The sequence below is a fragment of the Nannobrachium achirus genome (assembly GCF_963921795.1).
Source record: "Nannobrachium achirus genome assembly, chromosome: 1".
Taxonomy (NCBI): domain Eukaryota; kingdom Metazoa; phylum Chordata; class Actinopteri; order Myctophiformes; family Myctophidae; genus Nannobrachium; species Nannobrachium achirus.
The window spans coordinates 40,125,585-40,151,679 of NC_137810.1; the positions used below are offsets into that span (position 1 = coordinate 40,125,585).

The following is a 26,095-nucleotide window of genomic DNA, read 5'->3' on the forward strand; positions in this document are numbered from 1 at the left end:
TACTTGAAATACAGTCTTGAAATTGTGAGAACTAGAATCGGCCTAGTCTTAACTCATTCTGTGCCAATCACGTGTATACACGTGATATATTAGCGCATCCCACAGTGCCAATCACGTATATACACGTGATTCAAAAAAAAAAAAAAAAATTTTTTTGAAAATTTTTTTTTGAATTTTTTTTTTTTGGACCCCATCAAAACTAGTGAACATGATTTCAATCGCGATTTTGCATGTTTAACCCCCATACAACCCCCATACAACTCAGGTAGCAGACCTCCAAGCTCACAACAGTGTAAAACATAATGGCTATTATCTCAAGAATGCCTGAACGGATTTCCAATCGGATTTTTTTGTTTGAAAGCTGTGAACAAACTGCACAAACCCACAACAATGCAATCCAGGATTGCATTGGATTTTTTAGAGCTCATTCTTCTCTGTTTTTTTCCCATGCATGAGGTGTGCAAGGTTTAATCATGGCTAAGTTGACGAAAATAAGGCTTTTAAAATGCTTGGTAGCCAATAGCTAACTTCAAGCTAACTTCATCCTCTTCCTGTACATGCACAAAGGAAAGTGTTTAGGCAAGTCATGGCTGCAGGGCTTCTGCATATACCAGCATATCTCTATGGGATTGTCTGTGGCACACTGGGCCCCCTCTAGTGGTGAAAGGGTGGCATTAAATGAGTTAATAATGGGTTAAAATCAGCAGGTACCAATACTGTTATTATAGCAGGAATCAAGAAGTGGGGCCTGCAGTCACAGTAAGAATGGAGTACATGGCTGTTAACAAGTCTACCATCCATCCAGCCAACAATAAAGCATCTACAGTATGTACAGTACATACATGGTAGATATTGGAGTATTATTCTGATTCATTACAGGTTGGCCGAGCTGGGTTACTCAAGAGAAGGAGAGAGAAAGCGAGAGAAGGGGGGAAAGGGGTAGCCCAGCCCTCAGGGTAAACAACGGCGCAGGGGTCACGTTACAGAGAAGAAATGAAATGGGATCAGTGAGAGTCGTTTTTGGATGTTATGTTTATTATTATCATTATTATTACAGCTAAGAATACGAGAACCACTTACTGCTAGATTCTCCATTTGCTAAAGCAAGAAGGGTGAGCAGGTCACAAAACAACAAAATGAACAGAACAACAAACAAACAGAACAACAAACAAACAATAAAAAATAGAAAGAAAAAAAAAACAGGAAGGAGAGAAAGACCAAGAATTAGTGTGCTTTCAAACATGGCAGGAAGAGAGTCACGCAATGCACGAGCAAATCTGTCCTTCGCACAGACAGGGAGTGGGCCAGTAATATAATACCAATATGTACTCCGTCGCACGTCGGTGTCGTGCACCCAAAATAGCAGATCTACAAGCTTGTAGATTGTCTATTTCAGTGGTTCTCAACCTGTGGGTCGTGACCCCCAGAGGGGGGGGGGGGGGCAGATGATTAGCTTAATGTTCTACACGTACTATGTTTCTCATTCAACAGTAAACAAACCAACATAAAGTTTAAGTTTATAATACATTTCTAAAGTGAAAATGTAATTACTTTTTAATACCAATGAAATGACAAATTAAACATTGGCCAAATTGTCAAATATTAGAGGCAGCAAATGTGAAAATAGCCGATCTGCATGTTCACAACGCCTCGCAAGCATGCAGATCTGCTATTTTCACAATAAAACCGTGATATACAAAATGTAATGCCTCAACTCTTAGTGCTCGTCAGGGTGGGGGTGGGGGGGTCCCCAGTTCAAATATGATAATTTTGGGGGTCGCGGCCTGAAAAGGTTTAGAACCACTGTTCTATTTTAGGTGCAGCGCTGCCGTTGCACGAAGAATCGTGAATACGGCTTATTAACACATGACCAGCTCAGCACTAAGAGACATGCTAAGAGAACAGCATGTAGAGAGAGAGAGATAGAAAGCCAGAGAGAGAAAGGATACACAGCAAAAAATCTGGACTATTAATTTGACTCTCTCACTCACTTTCAGAGTTAAATTAACACTCCAGGATTCTCAGTGTGCAGCGATGGCCATGCTTGCAGAGCAGCTGATCGAGAATGCGAGACAAAGCTCTCGTCTTGTAACAAAAGGCCATTAAGTCTCTGGCTTGTAATGGGTCATGTTTCTTTCCAGCCGTTTGGATTCGATTAAGTCTATCGTTCTAGTCCGGAGGTTTTCCTGGAAACGACCAGATGATGGTTGGTGCTTAAAGAGGACTGTGTTAAGGTGACAGACGTTTTGGTTCCAGTCAAAAAGCCTTTAAAGATTCACACACGGCACAAAACAAAAAAAGGATAATCAACTGAATTCTTTTGGGGAAAGAAAAATCCTCTTGGATCATTTCGAATCCACTACAGTCGCAACAACAGTCAGTGATACACTATAAACAAAAAGAAAATGGGTGCATTTGATTCCCAACTAAATCAATAATTTAGCTGGGGACCCTTCTCAAGGACCCATGGGGGTCACCGGACCCCACGGTTTTAAAATGACGTGTGAATTTGTGCCTGATTTTTAGCTTCAAAACGATCCCGGTTTGGCCCCTTTAAGATCCAAGATGAGGATTCTTTTTCCCCCTTCCATTTAAATTCCTAAAGGACTTTTTGACTGAGGTGTCGTGCACAATGAAGCCACATGCTGGGGGGGCCGTGTGGGCGCTGAGGCTCTTACCTGGGCTTGAGTGTTGTTGGATGTCTGGTTGTCGTCTTTGTCCCCAAACGTCTTCCTGCAGTTCTCCAGCCACTGCAGAGAACCAGAGGAGAGTTCAAACTGACTCGCTGTGAGCTTTTAAATCTGCTAGTTTTTTTAATGGCCAACACAAACATCTAAAATGACACAGATGCTTTCCGGTTTCAATGGGGTAATCAATTATTACAAATAAATAAATGCATACAATAATCGATGATTGATAATTTAATTAAATAATCGATTGATAATAATTCCCAATCTAAAAGTTCACAACGTGTCACAATACGCGTCGTTCATTTGTACATTGTCTATTTTCAGTATTATCGTATTGTCAAGTAAGTATAAACAACGGCCGTTTTAAAGACACGCTTCTCCATTATTCAATTAATCTAAACATTTGACTGGCGAAGTAGAACAATCACAAAGAAAATAGTTCACAGCTGCATCCCTTGAGGAGGAGAGAGAGACGGCCAAAACCAAACGAAAGAGAAGACGAGTGACAGTGAACAGTGAACCACTTCCTCCCTGGCGTCGCTGGGCACTTCAGTGCGGGATATTGGAGTCCGTAGGATACGGAGGTGAATAAATTAGAATCCGCGGCTTGTGATTGGCTGGAGTGGAGGTCGGGAGCGCTCCACTGTGTTCACTTAGACTGTGCGGTCGGGGGGGACGAAGATTTACTATTCTGTCCAAAACTGCACATAACTTGGTAACGGCGCTGAGTTGGCTCATGCGACCTTCGCAGCGCTCGACACGGCGACTCGCTCGCTCAGCGGTGTCTCACGTGGATCAAGGTTGCCTAAGGCAGCGCGCCTCCGTCGCCATCTCAGAAAACAAGCACTCCTTCCACAAGCATCTCCTAGGGATTCCAATATAGCCTTCAGTACAGGGCAACATTTTATCTTTAAGTCATTTTCAACACATTTCCAAAAGAGATGTAGGGTTTTGTGGGGCGGAGACAGATAGATGACGGAGGGGCACGTGGAGATGACGAGGCTGTGTGGGTTTTTGCGTACGTGTAATGAGGGGGGGGGGGGGGGGGGGGGGGTTAGATTTAATAACAGTGTTGAATTAGAGAAGGCCTGTTTTCAGATCGGGGGTGGGGTTGGCATCCAGCTCTCTTTCTCTCCGTGGAGCGGTGGTGGAGCTGTCTCATTCACTTAGCGCCCTTGCATAGCAGAACCCCCCCCCACCCCCCTACTGTCTTTCCACAATCTCATCTGTTCTCCGTGCATCCCTCTTCCTCCTAGTGCTGCTGCTGCCAGGGCGTCTAACTGATTTAAGGACCGCCGCTGAGAGCTATTTTTAGCCCTTCGGGGGTGGGGTGGGGGGGGCACAACAATGGCAGATGCCAATGGCGATGATGGCCCGTTTATCGTATACCAGGGCATCAGCTCTTTATCTGTGTGCCCTATTATCCCCGCCCTAGCACTGGATAAAGGGACAAATAGGACCACAATGTTCTTTTTGGCTTTAAAGGACAACAAGGGTTCATATTTTAGAGAAAATAAAAGCTGTGTGTTAAAATGTTTTCATTTACTTCTTTCTATCGTTTTAGTAATATTAACAAAAAACAATAGAAAGTAGCAAATGAAGACATTTTCACACTCATCTTTTCTTTATTCTAATTAAAATCTAAAATATGAACCCTTGTTGTAAAAAAACAAAGTTGTCCATTAATACTTTTGCTGCCTCTTACGTTGAAGGGATGAATTTTCCTTGCTGCCGCGCCGCTTCCTCCATAGGCCAGCGCTCTTATTTTGAAGGGCGGCTTGTGATTGGCTGGAGCGGAGGTCGGGAGCGCTCCGCTGCGTTCACCCACGCGGGTGAATGTTAACCTGGTGAAATGCTAACCTGCCAACGCGGGTGAGTAGCTAACCTGCCTACGCTGGTGAATGTTAACCTCTATGCCTAAACCTAACCCCAACCCTAACCTCAGGAACCCTGACGCTGAAAAGAGGCGCTCCTTCCACAAGTGTCTCCTACGGATTCCAAAAAGGTGTTTGGGAACCCTTGGTGTAGAAGACAACTTAGACAAGGAGACGAGGAGGGACTGAACAGAGTTTAAGGAGGAGGCTCACCTGCTCCGCTGCCTCCCTCTTGCCGTTGTAAGTGTCCAAATGTTCCTGCAACTCCAGCACACTGAACTTCAGGGTCTCCAGCAGTCCACACGACACCAACTGCGACATCGACACACAGCAACACACACATTAACACAACTGCTGCCAAAAGAATACCCCTTTGTAGGGCTTCTCTGCCATGCCCGAGGAACCTGAAGATTTAATAAGCTTTAATTAAAAAAGAAAACGTATCGAAGCCGAACTAAAATAGGCCGGAACTAATGCTCCGGGATCGGTTTCTACACGGACACATTATGGAGCGGACCGATTAACATTGAGGCCGCAAACCGGAAGCGGATGGTCCGTCCTCTATTCCGGCCTGTTAGCTTTCTGTGTAAAGACCACGGCTTACAGATGGAGAACGGATTGATCAATTTTCAAAATGAATTGAGAAGCTGATGGAATACGCGAACACACGATGCGTAGCAGTGTCCGATCGCGCACGATGGGAACTGGATTAGCGCCTGCGTTAACAGGTAGGAGAAGCCAGCAGTGAAAGACATAGAAAAATCTTCGGTTTCCTCGGCTGTAAACAACCAATGAGTTATACCCCTTCATTACACAAGTCGACTCCCACCAGAGAAAGTCTATGCGAGGCGTTGTGCGCATGTAGATCGGCTATTTTCACAATTTCTGCCTCTATATATATGACAATTTGAACAATGTTTAATTTGCCATTTTAGAGGTATTGAAAAGTCCTTAAATTGGCACTTTAGAAATGTGAAGATACCCTCTATACACTTAAACTTTATGTTGGTTTGTTTACAGTTGAGTGAGAAAACAATGTTTCACATTAAGTTAATCATCTGGGGACCCCCCAAAATAATTGGGGGGTCGTGTGTGATGTGATGACATCATCAAACGATAAAGTCGACTTCAACTCTTTTTACCGAGTCGAGTCGACTTGCAAAAATCACAAGTCGTTAATGCCCTAGCTAATTCACATGAATGATGTTGTGAAAATAACACATTTGAAGAGGAATATATATATTATATGAAAGACAATTTAAGTTGAGGTCATTTCTAGGGTGCAGGAAAAAAATCGATTCGAATTCGAATCGTGGGGTGTCTGTAACTAACATGGCATGTTTTTTTATTAGATATTATTTATTAGATATTATGATTTTTATGAATTGAATAAAGAATCGTTTTGAATCGAGAATTGTTTTTAAATCGAAAAATTATCGTTTCTGAATTCGAATCGTTTGGATTTGAAAGAATCGGGAAAAAAAAATCATGAATCGTGCGTGACCCCAAGAATCGATTCTGAATCGAATCGTGGGATACCCAAAGATTTGCAGCCCTAGTCATTTCCTCATTTTCCTGGGCTGTCATGGAGTGCGAGAGGGGAATTAAGCAGTCCATCCATTTAGAAAAAAGAACGTGATGCAATAATGATGATTTTTTTGGGGCATGACATAATCCCTTTAAATACACTTTAAAGAATACATGTGTGATGTAGAGTGGATTGAGCAGGTTGTCATGAGGGTCTATAGGGAATAAAGGCTGTCTTACCGTCTCTGCGTCCAGCAGAACCGTGGGACACTGGGAGCGAGAGGTCATGACCTCTAGGGAGCTGAGGAACTGGTTGCCCATCCGCTGTAGCCGTTCACCCAGGAAGCGTACGGAGGAATGGGTGATTGAACCAAACTTCGTCTGGATACTCTGTGGTAAAACAAATAATAATAATAAGAGAAGGTCGTAGTAAACAATGTTGTAGCAACAACGAACAGCAGACAGAAAGAAGCCTGAGTTATACTTAGTTGTGCCAGTGTCCATTTCGTTGACTAAAACGATGACGAAAATCTTTTTGTCGACTACCTTTTTTCACTGACGAGAACTAAATAAATACTAAGCTATGATGACTAAAACTAACAACACATAAAAACTAGACTAAAATGTTATGGAGGAACTAGTGAAGATCCAGAACCAGATCCAGAACTGAAAGGCAAGTAACGTTATGTTTGGTTGCGCTCTGGTGTTCTGAAAATAGCAGATCTACAAGCTCACAACTGTGAGATTTTTCAGCGTGCAACCAAAAGTACTATCTGCCATTACAAGCCATCAAGGCCTGCCAAAATGCATTTTTGTAAACAAAATCAACTGTAGACTAAAATCGTATGATATTTAGTCAACAGAAACTAGACTAAAACCAAATGTTATTGTATTAAAAAGACTGACTAAAACTAGATCAAAATTCACATGAGTTGCACACGTGGCTGTTGTGCACCGAAAATAGCCAACAGTACAATCTCGCATCGTGCTCTAGTCCAGGGGTTTTCAAAGTGGGTGACGGGGCACCCTGGGGTGCCGCGACGGCAGTTCAGGGGTGCCACGAGATAATTTGATAATATTTGGAATTTATTTGGACACTTGAAAAAAATATTTAGTATCATTTTAAACTTGAAGTACAAAGTTATTTTCAGTCAGTTCTAACCAAAATGGCTATTATCTCAACGCTTTCCTCGCAACATAATCACTAAAATATCATTACTGTCAGGCAGAAACCTCTGTCGCACAAAACTAGTGAAAACAGCCGATCTACAAGCACACAACGCCTCGCGATACGAGGCGTTGTGTGCTTGTAGATCTGCTGTTTTTACTAATTTAGTACATTTTATAGATGATAAATACAAAACAAACGGTTTTGGACATACAAGGTTTCCACCCGACAACGGCGATATGCTATAAATATAAGGTGCTGGGAGTGAAAATTATAATGTAAGGGTGACTCGGATTAAAAGAATATTTATGGGGTGCCCTGAGACAAAATAGTTTGGGAACCCCTGCTCTAGTCTAATGCATTCCAAGTTTGCAGACTACAAAACCAGGCAGGAGACTGTTGTCTCGGTGGAGCACAACATAGATAAGATATAAACAGCTAGATAACTCATTCGCTGCTGCAGTTCATTGGAGTGACCAGCGGAAAAAAGGCAAGGCGGAAGTGTGGAAGGAACACTGTCACTCAAAGTGTCTACTGGCCAATCACAGTACGGCTCAGCTGTTCTTGAGAGCTACGTTCGAAAAGACCCGCCCCCCCCACCTGCCTCCGATTGGCCTACCGAACTTACGTTTCTGTGACGCACATGGAAGCGTGCTTCTGAATTTTGGACTCTTGCCTGAAAAAACCTTTTTACAGACACCCCGGAGCCGAAGGAGGCGTCTGTCTACCTTTCTATGTCTATGGCAGAGGTCTTCAACAGGGGGTCCGGGAATCCTAGGGGGTCCTCAGAGTTACTACAGAGGGTCCTTCATATCTTTTTTTCCCCTCCTTTTTTATATCAACCACTTGAACCCTAATGTCCATATTCTGAGAACTTTAGCCAAAAATAGCAGATCTACAAGCTCACAAAGCCAGGCATTGTGAGCTTGTAGAACGGCTATTTTCGGCAAAGAGATTTGGTGTAGAGGGAAAAAAAGAGCAGACTAAGTACAGAGTGAAAGGTCAAGTTTATTAAGTATTGACGGTTCAAGTGGTTAAATATCCGAAAACACACATTAACATAAAACCAAAATACACTGATGATTGTGCTGTCAAACAATGACACTATATGGAATCTGAGGGTCACAGCTTCATCTCTCTCTCAGCTAAGGGGTCCTTGGCCAGAAAACGAAGAGCCCTGGTCTATGGTACCCACTGGGTCCCACTGACCTGAAAGAGTCTGGAGAACACGTGGAAGGTGTAGACCGCAGAGGAGCCGTCCGTGTCCGACAGCATCTGGTTGACATGGCAACGCCAGGCGTCCTCCTCGTCGTCATAGGCGACGGGCTGGAACGCTGCCAGGATGGCGGAGAGGAAGGGTGAGGGGGGCGGAGAGGCCTGGACCTCCGGGAAACAGTCTGTGTCGCCCTCATCTTGACTGGAACACACACACACACACAAGTGGTCATCAATATGTCCATAAAGTACATGGACAAATGTGTCCATGGCAAGACCTGGCCTCGTCCACGGCAAAGTTTCGATTTTCTGTTTTACACACCATTATAACTCATTGACTGCACTGGCATCACAACTTTCCAGAGTTATTCCCGTTGTAGTCACGAGTTTCCCGAGTTGGGGCCGAATTTGAAAAACAACCAACCCCATTTTCAAACATGGCAGCCATGTTTGTTTACATTTGAAGAAAACACAATGGCTGCCATCTCATGAATGCCTGAACAGATTTCCAAGTGGATTATTTTTGTTTGAAAGCTGTGAACGGTGCGCACACGCGTGGTGCATGATCTGTGCATGGGCGTGCATGATTCCGTGCACTATGGATTACATGGCAGTATATGGCAAATTTGGCAGTTCAGCCTGAAAATGGCAATTTTTAAAGGGCAGCAAATGAGATAAGTTCCTAACCCAAGACCCAATTACAGGTTTTCTTCAGAATATGTACAGTATGACGCTGATTTACTACGACAATACTGTATGTATGGCACATTATGGACCCTATTTTGGTCCCTAAACTTCTTTGCCTTTTTTTTAACTATTTTGAAAAACATTTTAAAATACTTCAAATACCGATCAACATCAACACATTGTGAGCTTGTAGATCAGCCATTTGATATTTTCAAAATAGTAAAAAAGGCAAAAAGGTGGGAATAAAAGAGGGGCATATTCTCAAACGTAGAGAACCACCCATAACTCTAAGAGTGTACAAATGGACCCATAAGGGTCCATTTGCTTCCATTTGTACACTCTCAGAGTTACAGACCCGTTATGGTCATTCAGGGCTATCTCTTTGTGGGAATATTATTGTCTGCTCATTTTCTATATAAGTGGCAACAATGTCCCCCAAATGGCGATGACCCTGACACACGTACTCAGATACACACACACACACACACACACACACACACACACACACACACACACACACACACACACACACACACACACACACACACACACACACACACACACACACACACACACACACAGCGCCAGGTTAGCTACAACACACCACAGTCGCCTGTTTCTGTCAGTGAGCGGTCGAATGTAAACACACGCACATGCTTTCAAGCGCTCCCTTCCCCCTGACTGCGAGGAAACATGCAGACCCGTTATAAACAGCTCTCTCTCTCTCTCTCTCTCTCTCTGCCTCTCGTTCACTGCAGAGCTTTCTTTCTTTTTTTTTCTCCTTCCTTTTGCTGCAGTCTATTTTCAGCTCTAACCTGCTGCAGTGCTCTAGCACAAAAACAACAAAGGGGAAACTGTTAGCGTTTTAGCATCCTGCGAAACAGCTTCTCTCCCTCTCTTGCAACACACACAAACACACACACACGCGCGCACACACACACACACACACATACTTACAGGCCTGTGGGACGAAAGAGCCTGAAGAAGCAGACAGAATAGAAGTATTTGAAGCTTGCGCTGCCGAGCGCTGGGGCAGACACAGCCTCTGTCCTCATCCTCAACTTAATTAGCGCCCCCCTCTCTCTCTCTCTCTGTCACTTTATTTACCTCCTCGCCTCCCCTCTGCCCCTAACCGTCTGCAGCATGCGACTGACTGCTAACTCTGCTAGCGCACTGCTCAGCTGTCCCACACAGGACTGCGGGAAGCTCTATCTGAGCACAGCATCGACACACTCGCACGCGCACACACACACAAACACACACAGCCATAAAAAAACAAGGCCCATCCTCGAGGCAGCGCACGGCTGCTGAGTTGCTCTTTTCAGGCTCTCGCTCGCATGGCTCCTCGCACGCATGCACGTGCAGTCGTGCACGCAGGCAGAACACTTAGTGGAGCCCCACTGTTTTGAGTCAATCTCTTGGGAGGGTTTCTTACACTTTCCATCAATCAAGCTGTGCAACAGTTCTGATAAAGTGCATGGTATGGCTGTTTGCCAGGGAGAGTATACAGTATGTGTGTGTGTGTGTGTGTGTGTGTGTGTGTGTGTGTGTGTGTGTGTGTGTGTGTGTGTGTGTGTGTGTGTGTGTGTGCGCGTGTGTGTGTGTGTACACTTCTTTATGCAGGAATAGCTTAAATCCTGACTGGTGTTTTGACTAGTGTCCTCTAGCCAGGCTTGGCCCACCTTGAGGAGGGTGTGTCTAAAAGCTGGCCCACCTTCAACAGAGCAGCGTCCGGTCCTGCGACTTGCGCCAGGCGTGGACCCACACATCAATCACAACATCTACACAAGGCCACACAATGCCTCATAAAAACACCATAAGGACCCTCCCACCTGTACACTGCAGATAATATCTGCAGTGTGATATTTCACTTCAGCCCTATATACATTTCGTCCATTTGAGAATAGCCTAACATTTTGAACTTGTTAACAGGGATATCCTGCATAATGACTACTTTACTTGTGTACTTTAAGTATATTTTGATACCAATACATTTGTACTTTTACTCAAGTACATTTTTAATTACGGACTCTTACTAGTTCTGTAACAGAGTATTTCTATATTCCAGTAGGCTATCGACACTTTTACTTAAAGGAGTCGTTCAGACCAAAACACATATAGGGTTAAATCTGCCTTTTATCATACCCCGTCATACCTGCTTTAGTCGATTTTTTCATTGCTGCCCCTGTTGCTAGATTTCGGCTGCCCCTGTTGCTAGATTTTGCAGGCCCTCTCATAACAAACAGAGTAGATAGAATTTATTCTAGTGCGGTTATTTCTTTAGATTCAAAGTTAGTATTTTTTTATTGGATTGTGTTTACACAATGCCCTGAGACCAACCAAACCGCTGTTTTGACCTCACAAGCACCCTTACTTGTCAAACGGCTTCTGCTCTGCACCAGAGCAGGGAGAGGAGAGCCTAGAAAGGGAGGGGATCTTCTCGTCTGTTTGACAAGGGTGCCTGTGAGGTCAAAACAGCGGTTTGGTTGGTCTCAGGACGTTGTGTAAACACAATCCAATAAAAAAATACTAACTTTGAAGCTAAAGAAATAACCGCACTAGAATAAAGTCTATCTACTCTGTTAGTTATGAGAGGGCCCGCAAAATCTAGCAACAGGGGCAGCCGAAATCTAGCAACAGGGGCAGCTATGAAAAAAATCGACTAAAGCAGGTATGAAGGGGTATGATAAAAGGCAGATTTAACCCTATATGTGTTTTGGTCTGAACGACTCCTTTAAAGGAGAACTTTGCCACTTTTCAACCTATCTTCATATAATACGTCCTCACTAATGTTCATAATAAAATTGCAAAAAGAAAAATCGACTCGGTCCAAGTCTCTTAGGAGAGTTGTGGGAAGTTCAGAAATCCATAGTCTTGTGACATCATCGTTTGACAGATTTTTTTTAAACAATATTTTTGAAAAAATATTTTAGATTTTTATTATCGCGAGAATATTCTATTAGCTTGGATTCTCCATCGATGATGTCACAAGACTATGGATTTCTGGACTTCCCACAGCCCTCCTAAGAGACTTAGTAGACCGAGTAGATTTTGTTTTTTTTGCAATTTTATTATGAACATTAGTGAGGACCCATTATATGAAGATAAGTTGAAAAGTGGTGAATAATCCTTTAAAGATGTGATGACAGTCATGACACCCCCCCCGAAAATGTACATTATGAGACAGTAGGTCACGTGGTCTTTCTACAAATGGTCTGAAAACGGAGCGAGTGACTGCGTAGTTTACTTCGTCCGTTGTACTTGACTGCCCACATATTTACAAGCTCACAATGCGTCGCATCTGCGACACACTGTGAGCTTGTAAAACGGCTATTTTCTGTCACGACTACACACAACAGACAAACACACACACACACACACACACGTTGTGTTGTGGGGAAAAGTCATGTGGAACAATCAACGCCTCCACGGTCGCTCTGGTTGCTTAGACCGGCTAGACAGCAGGACACAGCCACAGCTTTGATGGCTTGTTTGTTGAAAACGTGTGCATTTTCAGCTGTAAATATGCCATGAAGTTGCGGAATCTTTATAATTTTTACAGCTGCAACTGCTAGTTTTAGTTTTAACAATTCGCATTCGCTCTCTGTGACATAGATTCAAAATGGAATGCACACTAAACTCTGCCCCCTCCGGGTGTAGCGTACAATTAGTAGCGTACATTTAGTACAGCAGAGGCGCTGCGTGACGTCATCAACAATATTAGCCAAACAGATTCGCTTTTTTTTGCTTGTCATCACATCTTTAGGTAAAAACATTTGAGTGGTTTTCCCACCACTGACCTGGACATGCCGGAGAAGTCCGCCTCCTCCTCCTCGCAGCGCTCGTCCAGCTCCTTCAGCGCCAGCGTCACGTCCTCCTCGCACACCGAGCCGGCGGGGCTGTCGGCCAGCGCCTCCTGCTGGGGGGGCAGGGGCAGCGCCGTCAGGACGTCCTCCTCCTCCTCACAGAGGGACCCCGGCGGGGTGTCTATGGCCGGCGGGGGAGGGGGGGCCGGCTCCAGCTCGTCCTGGGGATCCTGGGAGCTCTGGGAGGAGTCGGGGAGGTCGCACAGCGGGTCCGGCGCATCGGAGGGCAGCGGCGGGGCGCTGCAGAAGCCTGTGTCTTCGCTCACGCTGCTGCTCAGCTCGTCGCCCCCCGTTGTGCTCGCGCCGTCCTGTTGACACACACACACACACACACACACACACACACACACACACACACACACACACACACACACACACACACACACACACACACACACACACACACACACACACACACACACACACACACAGAGCCAAGGGGGGGGGGGGGGGATTTATTTAGCAGGAGCGACCGTGCATATCGGCATGCGATACAGTTTTCACGGCAAGGCTGAAGGCCACGCGTCTTGCGGAACGTTGTTCGTCTAATGCGCCTGTACGATAATATAGTGGCCTCCTTGAGAGTAGGCCAACCACAGCTAATGTTAGCCACTAAAGACCTAATCGAAAATCCGCAAAAATAGCCGACTGATGCAACACGTCGCATTGCGATGCATCGTGAGAATGTAGATCGGCCATTTATAATTTTAATTAATGACGATAGGCCCATAATAAGAATGGTTAAGTGGCTATGTCCAGGATATCACGAAATAGAAGATGTGCAATAGTGACATTGCAAAGGATAGCTGAGGCAAATTGGGCCAGACGATCACATTGCATTAAAGCACTTTTACTTCTCGATAGAAAATGAAAGCGAGCAGTAGTGTATCTGAAACATAATGATTTAGTGACTTCTTGGTAATTGGTCTTTCACGCAGTTGACATAGTTGAGTCAAGAGTATTGAACTGCATTATTTCCCTAAAATCACAAGTAAATGCTAGAGTGATACATTCTTTACCCAATACCTCTAGACTCTTTAAGGCTGGAGGTATTGGGTTTAAAAAAACAATAATTTATGGTGCCGGAGGGAGGAGTTTAGCCTTGGCCAGGAGGAGGAGATGGGCAGTGACTTGGCCATCACTGTCGACCCTGCCATCAGGAGGGTGTAGCGGTTCAAGGGTCGAAACACCTGATGATCGATGGATTCCGCCTGAAACCATCAAATTTTCCTGGCCAAGGCTACATTCACCAAACGTGAATGGAGGAGAAGCATCGTTAGATGTAATTATAATCTTTCCAAATGGAGTAATTTATGCAGATCTGCATGTCTGGTGAGATTATGTAACATCTGCTTTCTTATATTGCAAAAAAACAAACAAGTAAACATTGCCATGTCCGTTTTTCTTTTTTCGTTCAGCCTAAATAAGAGCGTGACAGTTGAAAATCTACTTAAATGCATGTAAATGTGGTTTTATGCATGTATATGTGGTTGCATGCCATGTCGAGCAAAACAAATAGCAGACCTGCTTTTTTCCTGTGCGTCTGTGAGACCCTGGCCTGCAACCAAGTATTTATGAAAATAAAACAATTTCCATTTGGCCAAAGGACACGCAGACTGTCCCCCCTCACTAAAACATGAACACAAGCACCCAGGCTGCACACTGTGGCTGAACACTGCAGTGTGTGATTTGTGCGGCTTCCTTCCTTCCTAAACAGCACACATAGTAACTATTGATTGCTGAAGGTTGGACAGGCAGGCCACACTACGTTACTAGACTCCCTGTCTCTACATTTAGAAGGGCGGGACGGCTCGGTTACCATTGACAACGGTTACTCTTTCCCACCCAGGGCACGGGGCATATATCGCCACTTACCCTTTTCATAAAGGCTTTATCTGTGCGCCACAAATAGAACAGCTACTAGGAGCCTCTGCTTATTACACTACGGGGAATTCTTGTCAGCATTTCTCCACATACAGCATTGGCTTCCTTTTAAGATGGCCATTGGTTCGCATCACTTTGCGTATTGGCGTCTCACACAGGAGCAGATGAGTCAATAAATTAAAGAGGCTAATATCCATCCGTCACTGAGGTGGCGTTATGGGCGTGACCCACGGGGCTGATAAAGCATGAGACGACAGCACGTGATTGATGTGCGTGCGCTGCTGTTGTGACGTCATCCAATCTGTTTGGACCATAAATTACACATTTATGGCTTAGATCCTTATATACTGTAATTGTGAATCACTAAGTGAAACTGATATAGTAGCTAGTAGTATACATGTCGGGTAGAAACCTCTCATCTCCATATTATAACTTTGTGTTTTTTTGGTACATTAATTCCATACTCGATCAAACGACCGCGTCACACAATAAGCATCAAAAGTGCGAGCTTTGAGATTGTAGATCTGCTACTTTTGCTATTTTTGAATTTGAATCCTGAAAAGTAACAGTTTTGGACATATGAGGTTTAGACCCGACAGAGACAATGTATACTGTACTATATATACTGTATAGTATACAGATGGCTAAATGATGTCTCAACTGCATGCAAGACTATACGAACAAAGGACTATGTTCCTATATCTATTGCCATTGTTTTCTTTTAATCATGTACTCTTTTCCCTTTTCTTGAAAACTGCAAATGATGGGGGCTTGTACAACAAATGATTTCGGGCACCATTTTACACCTGTAAACCTTGACATTTAAAAACAGTGGCCGAGATATACGACCAATAACTGATATAACTGTCTAGCCGACAATAACTTGAAGCAACAACGGAAATAGCCGATCGACAAGCTCACAAACGTGCAGCGTGGCGACGCGGTGTGAGCTTGCAGATCGTCTATTTTCAGCACAACACCGTCGTTAAAGAGGGGGTTCGAGGATGACATGGTCTCAGTGACAAACACGCTGCGGGGGATGACTCAGTCACAGGAAGCACTAGTAGAGTGACCTCGCTCATGCAAAGCACGTCCATGGCAGTGGGGAGGGAGGGTCACTTGTCACAGGAAACACTTAAATCTACATCATGTGCAATACTTAAACTGTTTCCCAAACCCTGGGTCAGGACCCATTTGTGGGCCGCAGACCTATTTTTAGGAGTATTCCCATTTTTTATAATAATAAAAAAAAAAAAAAATTCTCCTACATTGAAAATAAAAGATAAAAACAAACAAAAAAAGAATCATGTCAGATCTGCTTTTTTCACTAGTATGAGTTCCGGGGGAGCATTGAATTTTCCATCTCTTTAATATGAATAATATTTCCTGCCTAGTTGTGTGTGTGTGTGTGTGTGTGTGTGTGTGTGTGTGTGTGTGTGTGTGTATATGTATGTTCAGCGATGACACGGAGAAAGGGTCTAATAGAAAGCGCTCGTTTGGTCCTCCCATCTCCCCTCCTTCTCCTCCTCCTCTCCCCCAGGTCCATGGCTTTCTCTTATTTTAAGAGAAAGGCATTAGGGAGAAGGCGCGTGGCACAGGGCCAAGCACGTCACTGACGCAGCCCGGCGATATTGCAGAAAGCTTTTAGGAGGTTAGGATGGTGGCCCATGATGCCGGCAGCAGATGAGTAACAGTATTGATGGTTTTATCTGGGGGGCTCATTACGCTAAGAGCCCGGGGGTGGGGGGAGGGGGTTGGGGCTGGGGCTGGGATGGAGGAGATGTCCTTGGGCTGATATTGAGACCCAGTGAACTGGCAAGAAGCTTCTGTTCTCATCCCGGTGTAGTTAACGCCACGTGGGCCGTAAGGTTCACTGCCACCCGCTGAATGGGGGTCCCTGTTGGACGAGGAGAGAGGGACGCCCTGTCTAAATGTGGTTCCCACGGGTCCCTCCGTCCTCGGTGCACATTTATATGTGTGAGCTGTCAACGGCATGGAGTCAAGGCCAGGTGAACACGTTGCTTCCTGGGATGTCCCCCGCAATTTAACAGGGACGCAATAAAACATTTAATACTTGTGCGTGTGTGTGTGTATAATACAATATACCTGTATATATTTATCTTGCCGCTGTAGAGAAGAAACTTTGTATCTCCACATTGTTTTTCTTTTTTCATAAATGAATGTCATATCTTACACTTTGTTGTATGAGACGGTCACGCAAAAGTAGCATTAACAGTCAATCCAAAAGCTGTGAAATTTTGCACTTTGTGACTAATAACTCCATTGGAACACAGGTTATTTCCCTCATTTCCTGGAAAGTAAAGGTTTTGCACATACAAGGTTTTCACCCAACAGTGACCATATAATAGTGCAAGTGATAAATGTTAGTAAGAATCAATGGCAAAGCTGTTAGTTAATGAAAAATAAAAAAAGGAATCGTTGTACTTGTTAATACAAGAATAAAACCAGCTGAAGGTTGTGTATTTTCAATCATCAATAGTGTTCTCTCTACATATTCCAACTTGACCTTAATTGCATTTTCAAATGAAAACAAAACACCACTTTTAACCAACATATACTCACACATGAGCGTGCCGGGGATAAAAGGAGCTTCTGTCCATTTGCTCAGGTGTGTTAGTAGCAAGGTTAGTTTTGGAGCAGGGAGCAGTAACAGCTGACCTGAGGTGAGCCTGTTTTTTTTCTTTTCGTTTTTCCAACACCACGATCTCTCCCCAAATCAAATGCGCAAGCACCCATCAAAACACCTAGCGAGACAATTGAGAGCTAGCACCCAGAGTTACCAAGCAGAGCCATATGGAGACAGAGAGGGGGGGAATTAAGACAGAAGACTGCAGAAAAGTAGCACAACATGCTCTCTGAGCAGACAGAAGGGTTAGGAGGCAACCAGCGTGAAAACAGTGTCCCCGGGAGGCAGAGGGGTCAGGGAGACCACATGGAACCAAACCCTCCCGTCTAGAACGACAGTGGAGCGAGAGAAGCACAGCGATGAATACGGACCATGTTGGAGAGATATAGGTAGAGGGGGGGGGAGGGAGGCGGTCAGAAAGCACCCGAGCACCACAGTTTATTGCATTTCCCGATTGATCGCACCTCAGGCAGCTGACTGCTGGCACTGTCCGAGTGGGCCAGCTCCAGGCCGGGGCTGTCCAGGCGAGGGAGCGAGGGCAGAGAGGGCAGAATGGTGACCTCCTCCGTCAGAGCGCTGCTGGACGAGTCCTGGGAGCGCTGCAACGAGTCCACGTGGTTGGAGGTGGGGTCGTCCGTGGCAGAGTCACTGTTCAGCTGGGAGAGAGAGGGGACGAGCATGGGACTGGTTAGATTCTCTGTGAGAGATACTGGGTCACAACATGGAGCAGATGGTGACATGCCAAGACCCTCTGATTTCCATATGAACCTTCAAATCTGATGCGCTGGTGGTGATACAATATTGTGCACAGCGTTGGGGCGTATATAGGCTGGGAAACTTTCTGACCAACTTATTAGAGATCATAATTAAAATCCCTGCAGGAATATTTGTGTGGCAATTGGTTGATGTCTGTCTTTGAGGGTAATACGTTTTTTTTCGTGTGAACACCATTTGTGAGACAACTGAAATCCCTTTGAACACTTGCACATGCTGTCCATTAGCTAGTTAACTGGGAAATGCTGAAATAATATTTGCTTTTCCAATAAGTCTATATATCTATATCAATAAAAAAAGAAATACTGTAAGTACAGCATTATGTTTAGTGGTTTTAGTCCACCATAGCAGGCAAAAAGTATAATGAATGAGTCATGCCATTTCAATGTCACAGTATTATTATACATTCCAAACATCACTGTGTCTGAATCAGGTGTCAAAAGTGCTGCATCATGCTCATTGTCAAACTGTTGAAATACTGAATGACAGGAAGGAACAGATTTGGGGTCAGAAGGCCACCAGTAGGAGAAGCTCATTCTCACAGCGCACTAAAGCAAAAAGGAAGGTCAGGTGGCAAGCATACATTAAGCCTATTTATACTCTGTAGTACCATGGTGTCACTTGCCAAAAATTACCAAACTAACTGAAGTATCGTTAGCTTGTACATTTGTAAAAAAAAAATATATTAGCAAGTGACACTCTTGTACGATGGAGTATTAAGGTTTAAAGGAGAAAGCTTTACTGACAGCTTGGAACAACTACACAGCATAGAAGACAAAAAAGGAGAAAAAAGAGAAACCAGAAAATCTGGAATTATGGGAAAAAGTAGTTCGTGCTCACACAGGAACATGCTGTTATTCTGAGACTTGTCCTAAAAATATATCTTAACAAGTCAATTAAGATCTACGGCAGTTTCTATCCAACTGAGAGAAAAGCACTCTAGTTTCTCGTCTGCAAATAGACATGGTTGGGTCTCAGACGGTGGGTCTTAAGACGTGTCTTGTTGTCTGCAAATAGACATGGGTGGGTCTTAGATGGTGGGTCTACATTTCTGGATTGTACTTACCTACAGGAAGGAAACAGGACAACAGCACTAATTTTGCAGTGAGGCCGCAGGTGTTTTAAGATTTAAGGGTGAGAGGAGAGAGAGAGAGAGAGAGCGAGAGAGAGAGGAAGGAGGGGTCTATCACCAGCGAAGAAGCAAGCGGCTATAGCCTTCCCTCGCCCATTACTGGCAGCAGGTTGAGCGCAGCGTACGTACGCACACACACACACACACACACACACACACCATGCCAGCGGGCTGTGTGGGGAGCGTGGTGGTGGGTGGTTTGGGAGGGATAACAGGGTGGGGTTCGGGGGCGAGGGGGGGGGGCTACCCTGACTGGTGTGGGGTGAGACTTACGAGGCCGGAGCGGGTGAGAATCTGGCTAGCGCTCAGTACCTCCTCCTCAGACGACTCGTCGGTGTCCTCGTGGTTGGTGAGGTTGAGGCTGGGCGTGCTGCCCGTGTACTGGCACTCCTGCAGGGACGGCGTGTCCCCCTTGTCCATGCTGTCCAGTGAGCGCCGCCGCACGCCCCAGTTGAAGTTGTCCATGCTCTCGCCCTGCGGGACAGACATGGGTTCAGATACACACACAGGGATGCACACAGTGCACAGTATGGTTCTGGAGAAGTCCTGCATCGGGGTCGGGGCAGGAAAAGAAAAACTATAAAAAAGAAACTCCTAATGGGCAGATTACGAATTTTTATACACCATACTTAATCGTATGATGTGTCTCATGCAGCAAAGATAGACTATCTACATTAAGCCCACAAAGCATTGCACATGAGACGCCTTGGGAGCCTGTAGATCAGCTATATCCACCGTGTGACACTGCCTGATCGTAAATCAGGCATTGTGGGTAAACGCTGGGCCTTTAGCATCAATTCAATTTCTAGTCAGAGTTCTATATTCTCACTTTGGATAAGCTGTCTTTTGTCAACACAATTATTATGTTGCCTTCATTCATGATCACACATGTCCAATAAGACAGAAGACACTAGCCTGACAGTATAACACACTGAATTAGGCTGCTGTACCGTGTGAACTGAATATCACTCAGGTTGGCAGCACCTACAGAACGTTTGATGTAACCCGCATCGGCTCAGTAGTCGGAACAATCTATTCAGGACAGGATGGCACGCAGGACACAATCTGTCCTGGTGATGAGCACTGATTTGCTTTCAGAACTGATGTGAGCGTTGTGGAAAAATAACCGTGCAGGACTCTCAACAGGACATGATCAAGGCTCAAGGCAGCACGCCACAGACATATACACATGACCACTTAAAAAACATCACTAGCCATGTTTCCATCCAAGTTTGCTGTGCCACTGCCAATTATGACATAAAAGGTAAATAATTGGAAAGAGTTGCATTTAAACGTTCATTTTTGATGAACCTTGACTCAATCATTCATAAGCAGTCTTTTGTGCTTGCTTTAAGTTTTTGTCAACTAAGGCTAAGCAATTAATGGCATTTAATGGCAAAAGCAATTATTTGTGTGATAGCACCGTACATATAGCAAAAACTTCCATTCAAAAGTGCACTTGGATGGAAAACTGTTTATGATCACAAACACAGATGGACCTGAATGGGAGGAGCTTGTTTCTTCCGCCATGTTACCATTTTGTAAACATTATGTGGTATGGGGGATGGTTGATTTAAGCAGTCACATCTGGCCTGGAGTTAAACTGATTGGACTTGATGCACACAGGATAAACCAGCCATTACCCATCCCACACATCAACATTCTGTGATGTAAGGAATGTGAAAATGAAAGAAAAAAAAAGAAATACTACCAAAGTAAGGGGCTCATGAGGAGGCATAGCAACCAAACAATGATCTAAATCCCACATCGATAAAAGAACATCAACAAAAACACAGGTGATTGTGAAAGGGTGACACAGAATACCGGACAGACACGAGGGCGCCGGGGGACAATGGCAGCTCTAATGCTTATGTATACATCACCATATGACGGGTGTCATGCGCCGGCACACGACATCCGCCATACGCTGAAGCATAGATCTGGCATATGGAGTTGACTGGCCCACAGACTTACCTGCAACTCCTTGTGGCAAGAGAAGAAGGGGAACACGAGTGTTAGAAGACTAAGGACACTCACAGAACATTCACATACTTTAACAAGAACATTCGTACAGAAACACGAGGCATTCCATAACACAAATCGCGCATGTAGCCATCGTTGGATCACAACATGATCGTCGGAGAACAAAACTTGAGCGTTATGACAGAAGGTAAAAAAACGAGGACGGGAAGTTTAGGGGGCGCACAGGCCCATGTCCTGTGCGTACTAAAGGATGTGCGGGTTCAAATCTGAACCCCCGTCCCACCTCGGCGTCTTCCAGCTCCACGTCCAGGAAGTCGAAGTCCTTGAAGACCCCGAACTGCTGCTCGCTGCCTGCGTCCTCTCCTAAGTCCTCCTCCCGCACCACCTCCTCCACCGTGGGGATCAGGATGGTCTGCTGGTCCCCAACGTCAAGGTCCTCGTTGGAGGAGAACACCACCTGCACACAAGCGCAACATAACATCTCATGTTGTTAGATCAAGTCCTAATATGTGATTTGTGAAACAGCGTGAAAGGAGCCACACTAGCGCTGTGTTTCATAAACAATTAGAAAAATATGTAGATTTATTATGTTTTGGTAGGCATACAGACAACCAGTTGACGAAAGGATCGACATCTGTATTATAAAACAAAATGCCAGAAGCCAGAGGGTTAAATATCTGAGATCATTAGGATTTTTGGGGAGATTGAACATGCATTCTATTGTCGTAACCGAAAATAGGCTATCTACAGCTCGCAGTGCGACGTGCTGTGGACATGCTGACTATGGAATCCAAATGACTGAAATCAGTCGTGGTGACTGAGAACTTCAATCCATGGGAGAGTATATAATACTTTGTTACGGTAATAAAGTACAACATGACGGTAAATGCTCATCAAGTGTGAGCTGAACCCAAACACATTTTGAAACTATTGACAGGCAAAAAACATTTATGTCTTGTTGGAAGTTGTAAATAACACAATGCACTTTAAGTGTATTTTACATACTGTGATACACAACTAAACCAATTATCAGAATTGAATTGCATACATTCTCGGTTGATTACTCATTTGACCAAACTATAAGCATCGCCACCAAGCAGTGCCATGACAGTTCATGTTCTTAACAGTGAAACAATATGAGGCTTTAGAGAAGGAGAAAAATCTTACGGATGGATTCTTGGGAATACCAGACTCTGGGCCACATAAAGACAGAACGTTCATCAACTTCTCTCTGGTCCTCCTCTGTAATAAAAACACCACCAAATAAGACATTTAGTTATGATGATATGACACTTCTGGCCCTACAACACAGAACATGAAGAAAATAGTGTGTGTGTGTGTGTGTGTGTGTGTGTGTGTGTGTGTGTGTGTGTGTGTGTGTGTGTGTGTGTGTGTGTGTGGGCATTCACCAAATATTCGAATATTAGAATATCAAAGTCACTATTCAACGTTGTTCACCGAAGTAGAATATTCGCTTTTCTTTTTTTTGTCAATGCCCCTGGTGGATGAATTTGTAAATGCTCTATACGAGGGGTTCTCAAACCATTTTAGGCTGTGACCCCCAAAATGAACATATTTGAACTGGGGACCCCCACCCTGACAAGCACTTGTAGGTATTACATTTAATGTGACTCGGTTCCGCAGATAAATATTGTGAAAATAGCAGATCTACATGCTCACAACGCCTCGCAACGCGAGGCGTTGTGAGCATGTAGATCGGCTATTTTCACAATGTTCGCCTCTTGCTTACTTAATATTTGACAGTTTGGCCAGTCCTGTTGAATATTCGACTATCCGAATACTTTGAGGTCGAATAATTCGAATACTAAAAATCACTATTCGTGAATGCCCTAGTGTGTGTGTGTGTGTGTGTGTGTGTGTGTGTGTGTGTGTGTGTGTGTGTGTGTGTGTGTGTGTGCGCGCGTGTGTGTATACCTGAGAGAGCTGAGGCCTCTTCCAGCTGACAGGCACCAGGCCGTTGGAGTTGGATCCAGAGGAGGTAGACGAGGTGCTCCTGGTGACAGCGATCACCTGAGGCTTCCCGTTGCGCCCTGCAGCGGTGCGCTGGTCTCCGTACTTATGCCCTATGATGGGTGTCTGTGGAAGCCACGTACAGATGCCACGTTAAGAACCCATTAGTTAAGATCTCTGGCCGATTCTACAAATGCATTTTTTCTTTTTCTTTTATGTTAAAAAATGGCAAATGTGCAAGCTCGTAACGCGGCATGGTGACGTGCCGTGAGATACAAAAGTAAAACTTGGCCTTGGTTTGCTTGCAGAAGCCACTAAAGCAAGGGTCTTCAAAGTTTATCAGGCCAAGGACCCCTCAGTTTAGAGAGAGAAGACCCCCCCACACACACATATTGTATAAAATTGTGTTGCAGAATAAACATTTTTCATAGATAGCTTCATAGACTTGTTGGACTGCATCATCAGTGTTTCATTCATGTTAATTGGATTTTTGTAGTTGCAGATATTTGGCGGCCCCCCCTCCTGTAGTAACTGTGAGGACCCCCTGTTGAAGACCCCAGCACTAAAGAGGCTGCACCGCTGACCTCAGAAATGTCAAAGTGGAAGTCCAGCGTCTTCCCGGGGAGCTCCTTGGAGGAGTTGTTGAAGATCCGCGTGAAGGCAATCTCCGGGGATCCGGACGACTCCGTGCTGTAGGATCGCTGGACCTCGTCTGGGACCACCAGGCTGGCAGAGCGAGACACTACCAGCTTCAGAATGTTCTGGGCCTCCTTCCAGTATGGGCTCTGCACACACAACACACACACAAATATATACACATATATAGTGGTTCTATTGTCAACTGCTATGATGTGTAGGTGGTCAGACAGGGATAATGTGCGAGTAGGAGTGGACCATTAACCACAGTAACCAACTCCTACGCACAGCTGAGACGGCATGTAGAGAAGGCCATTTTGAAACTGTTTAGAGACCCGGGCCGAGACACTTTCACGCAACCTCGAAAGAACTCTAAACAAAGACGACTCACAGAGGACGCTAGCATGCCACACACCACACACCACACACCACACACCACACACCACACACACACACACACACACACACACACACACACACACACACACACACACACACAAATGGACTCCTGACAAAAGACCACACAGGCATGGGTGACAAGGCTTGCATAAGGAATTGCCCCGAGGGAGGAGGCTGGTAAAAGGCTCACATAAAGAGCTGTGTTTTGGATCAAGAAAAGGCTCTGAAAAGCGTGACCCGTTAAGGCGTCTTATTGCTGCTGCACAGATTGGGGACGCCTTCTAGCAAAAGTACACACACTGAGGATGAGTCTATTGAAAAACAGACATACAGAAAGCATTTCTATTCATTCCAGTGTGGGGGGTCGTCACTCACTCAGTTACAGTGGTGTCGATCAAATCGTCGCTGTCGGGCAGAAATCGTATCCATATTTCTATATTTTTTAGTTTTTTAGTTTTTTTCCCGTTAACGAATGCCCTAATTTGTATTACAAGAGTGTCTTATTTTGTAAACAAAAGATTTTTATACAATTTATACGATTTCTACTTTCTGTACTTTAAGCACATTTTGGTACCAATACTTTTACTCAAGCTCATTTTGAATTCCAGACTTTTACCTCGCCACAGAGTATTTCTAGAGTGCACTATTGTTACTTTAACTTGGGAGGGCTTGAGGGCTCACCTGAACATATTTGCCGATGATTTTCATGATCTCCAGGTTGAACTGCTTGACGGGGGCCGCCGACAGGTCGATGTGACTCAGCAGGCTGTAGATGATCTGCAGCAGGGACTGCTGCATGCCGGGAAGGCCCTTCTCCAGCAGCTGAGAGGGACACATTACAGGTCACCACCAGTGTACATCCTCCATGTTGCATTATGAATGACTGACTGGGTTGGCATATCAAGCTCTCCTTCAGGATGTACATTAATGTGTATATGTATAATATAAGTGTTTGCAAATGTGCACTGTGACTTTTTTGTTTTGTTGGAAAATTGTGGAATATTATTGAAACATTTGATCACAAATCTTGTTTGGGGTTCCTGTGACTGTCACACATGAATCTTTACAGATGGGGGTCCGCGGCCAAATACATAATAGTGACTTTAAGCAAACGACGGCTACGGCAGATGACAACGGTAACCGGAAATGATCAGCTCTTGATAGATAAACCTGCCGCCGTCGTAGCCGTCTCTACAACGGCAGAAGCTACCTTTCCACATTGTGGCTACTACACCTGCTGCGTGGTCGCGTCGCCATGGGAACCAAATAGTTCAGTAAAAGGGGTGGGACCCCGTCGCCGACGCTTAATTTGGAATTGCACATGAGTTCTGGGCGGAGCCGTTTGATTATTGTCCACGACATTGCAAGCGGCGCGAAGGCCAGCGGACCTTGGTCCTGCTCTTTGCGCCCGCGAGTGCCCGCGAAGAGCGCCGCGCGAGTTACGAAGCCGTGGTGAATGCAATCGTTATATTTATGCCCAGGCCGTAAGGCCTGGGCAAGCCCACGATAAACGCCCACCTCGCACCTCCGTGCGGTCCAAGCGACCAAAAAGGAGCGCTCCATAGCGCCAGTTCAGCCAATCAAAAGCTTCCATGGGCGGGGTTTGCCCAGAACGCATGTGCAATTCCAAATCACGCGTCGC

General features: G+C 44.9%; 1 protein-coding gene across 7 annotated transcripts in view; it reads right to left on the reverse strand.

Annotated features, from left to right (window-relative positions):
• fryl (furry homolog, like) overlaps positions 1-26,095 on the reverse strand; it is a 135,941-nt gene that overhangs the window by 8,359 nt on the left and 101,487 nt on the right. For 4 of the 7 annotated variants that reach the window (XM_080734613.1, XM_080734614.1, XM_080734612.1 and 1 more), the window contains 12 exons: positions 25,135-25,275; positions 24,003-24,203; positions 23,383-23,544; positions 22,615-22,689; positions 21,731-21,904; positions 19,738-19,938; positions 18,023-18,214; positions 12,962-13,335; positions 8,469-8,676; positions 6,332-6,481; positions 4,778-4,876; positions 2,679-2,750 (listed from right to left, as the gene is read on the reverse strand). In XM_080734613.1, the coding sequence (XP_080590739.1) occupies positions 2,679-2,750; positions 4,778-4,876; positions 6,332-6,481; positions 8,469-8,676; positions 12,962-13,335; positions 18,023-18,214; positions 19,738-19,938; positions 21,731-21,904; positions 22,615-22,689; positions 23,383-23,544; positions 24,003-24,203; positions 25,135-25,275 (2,049 nt within the window). Of the gene's footprint in view, positions 1-2,678; positions 2,751-4,777; positions 4,877-6,331; positions 6,482-8,468; positions 8,677-12,961; positions 13,336-17,494; positions 18,215-19,737; positions 19,939-21,730; positions 21,905-22,614; positions 22,690-23,382; positions 23,545-24,002; positions 24,204-25,134; positions 25,276-26,095 lie in introns of those variants that run through there. The other 3 variants (XM_080734615.1, XM_080734611.1, XR_013962392.1) reach the window with 2 other exon arrangements.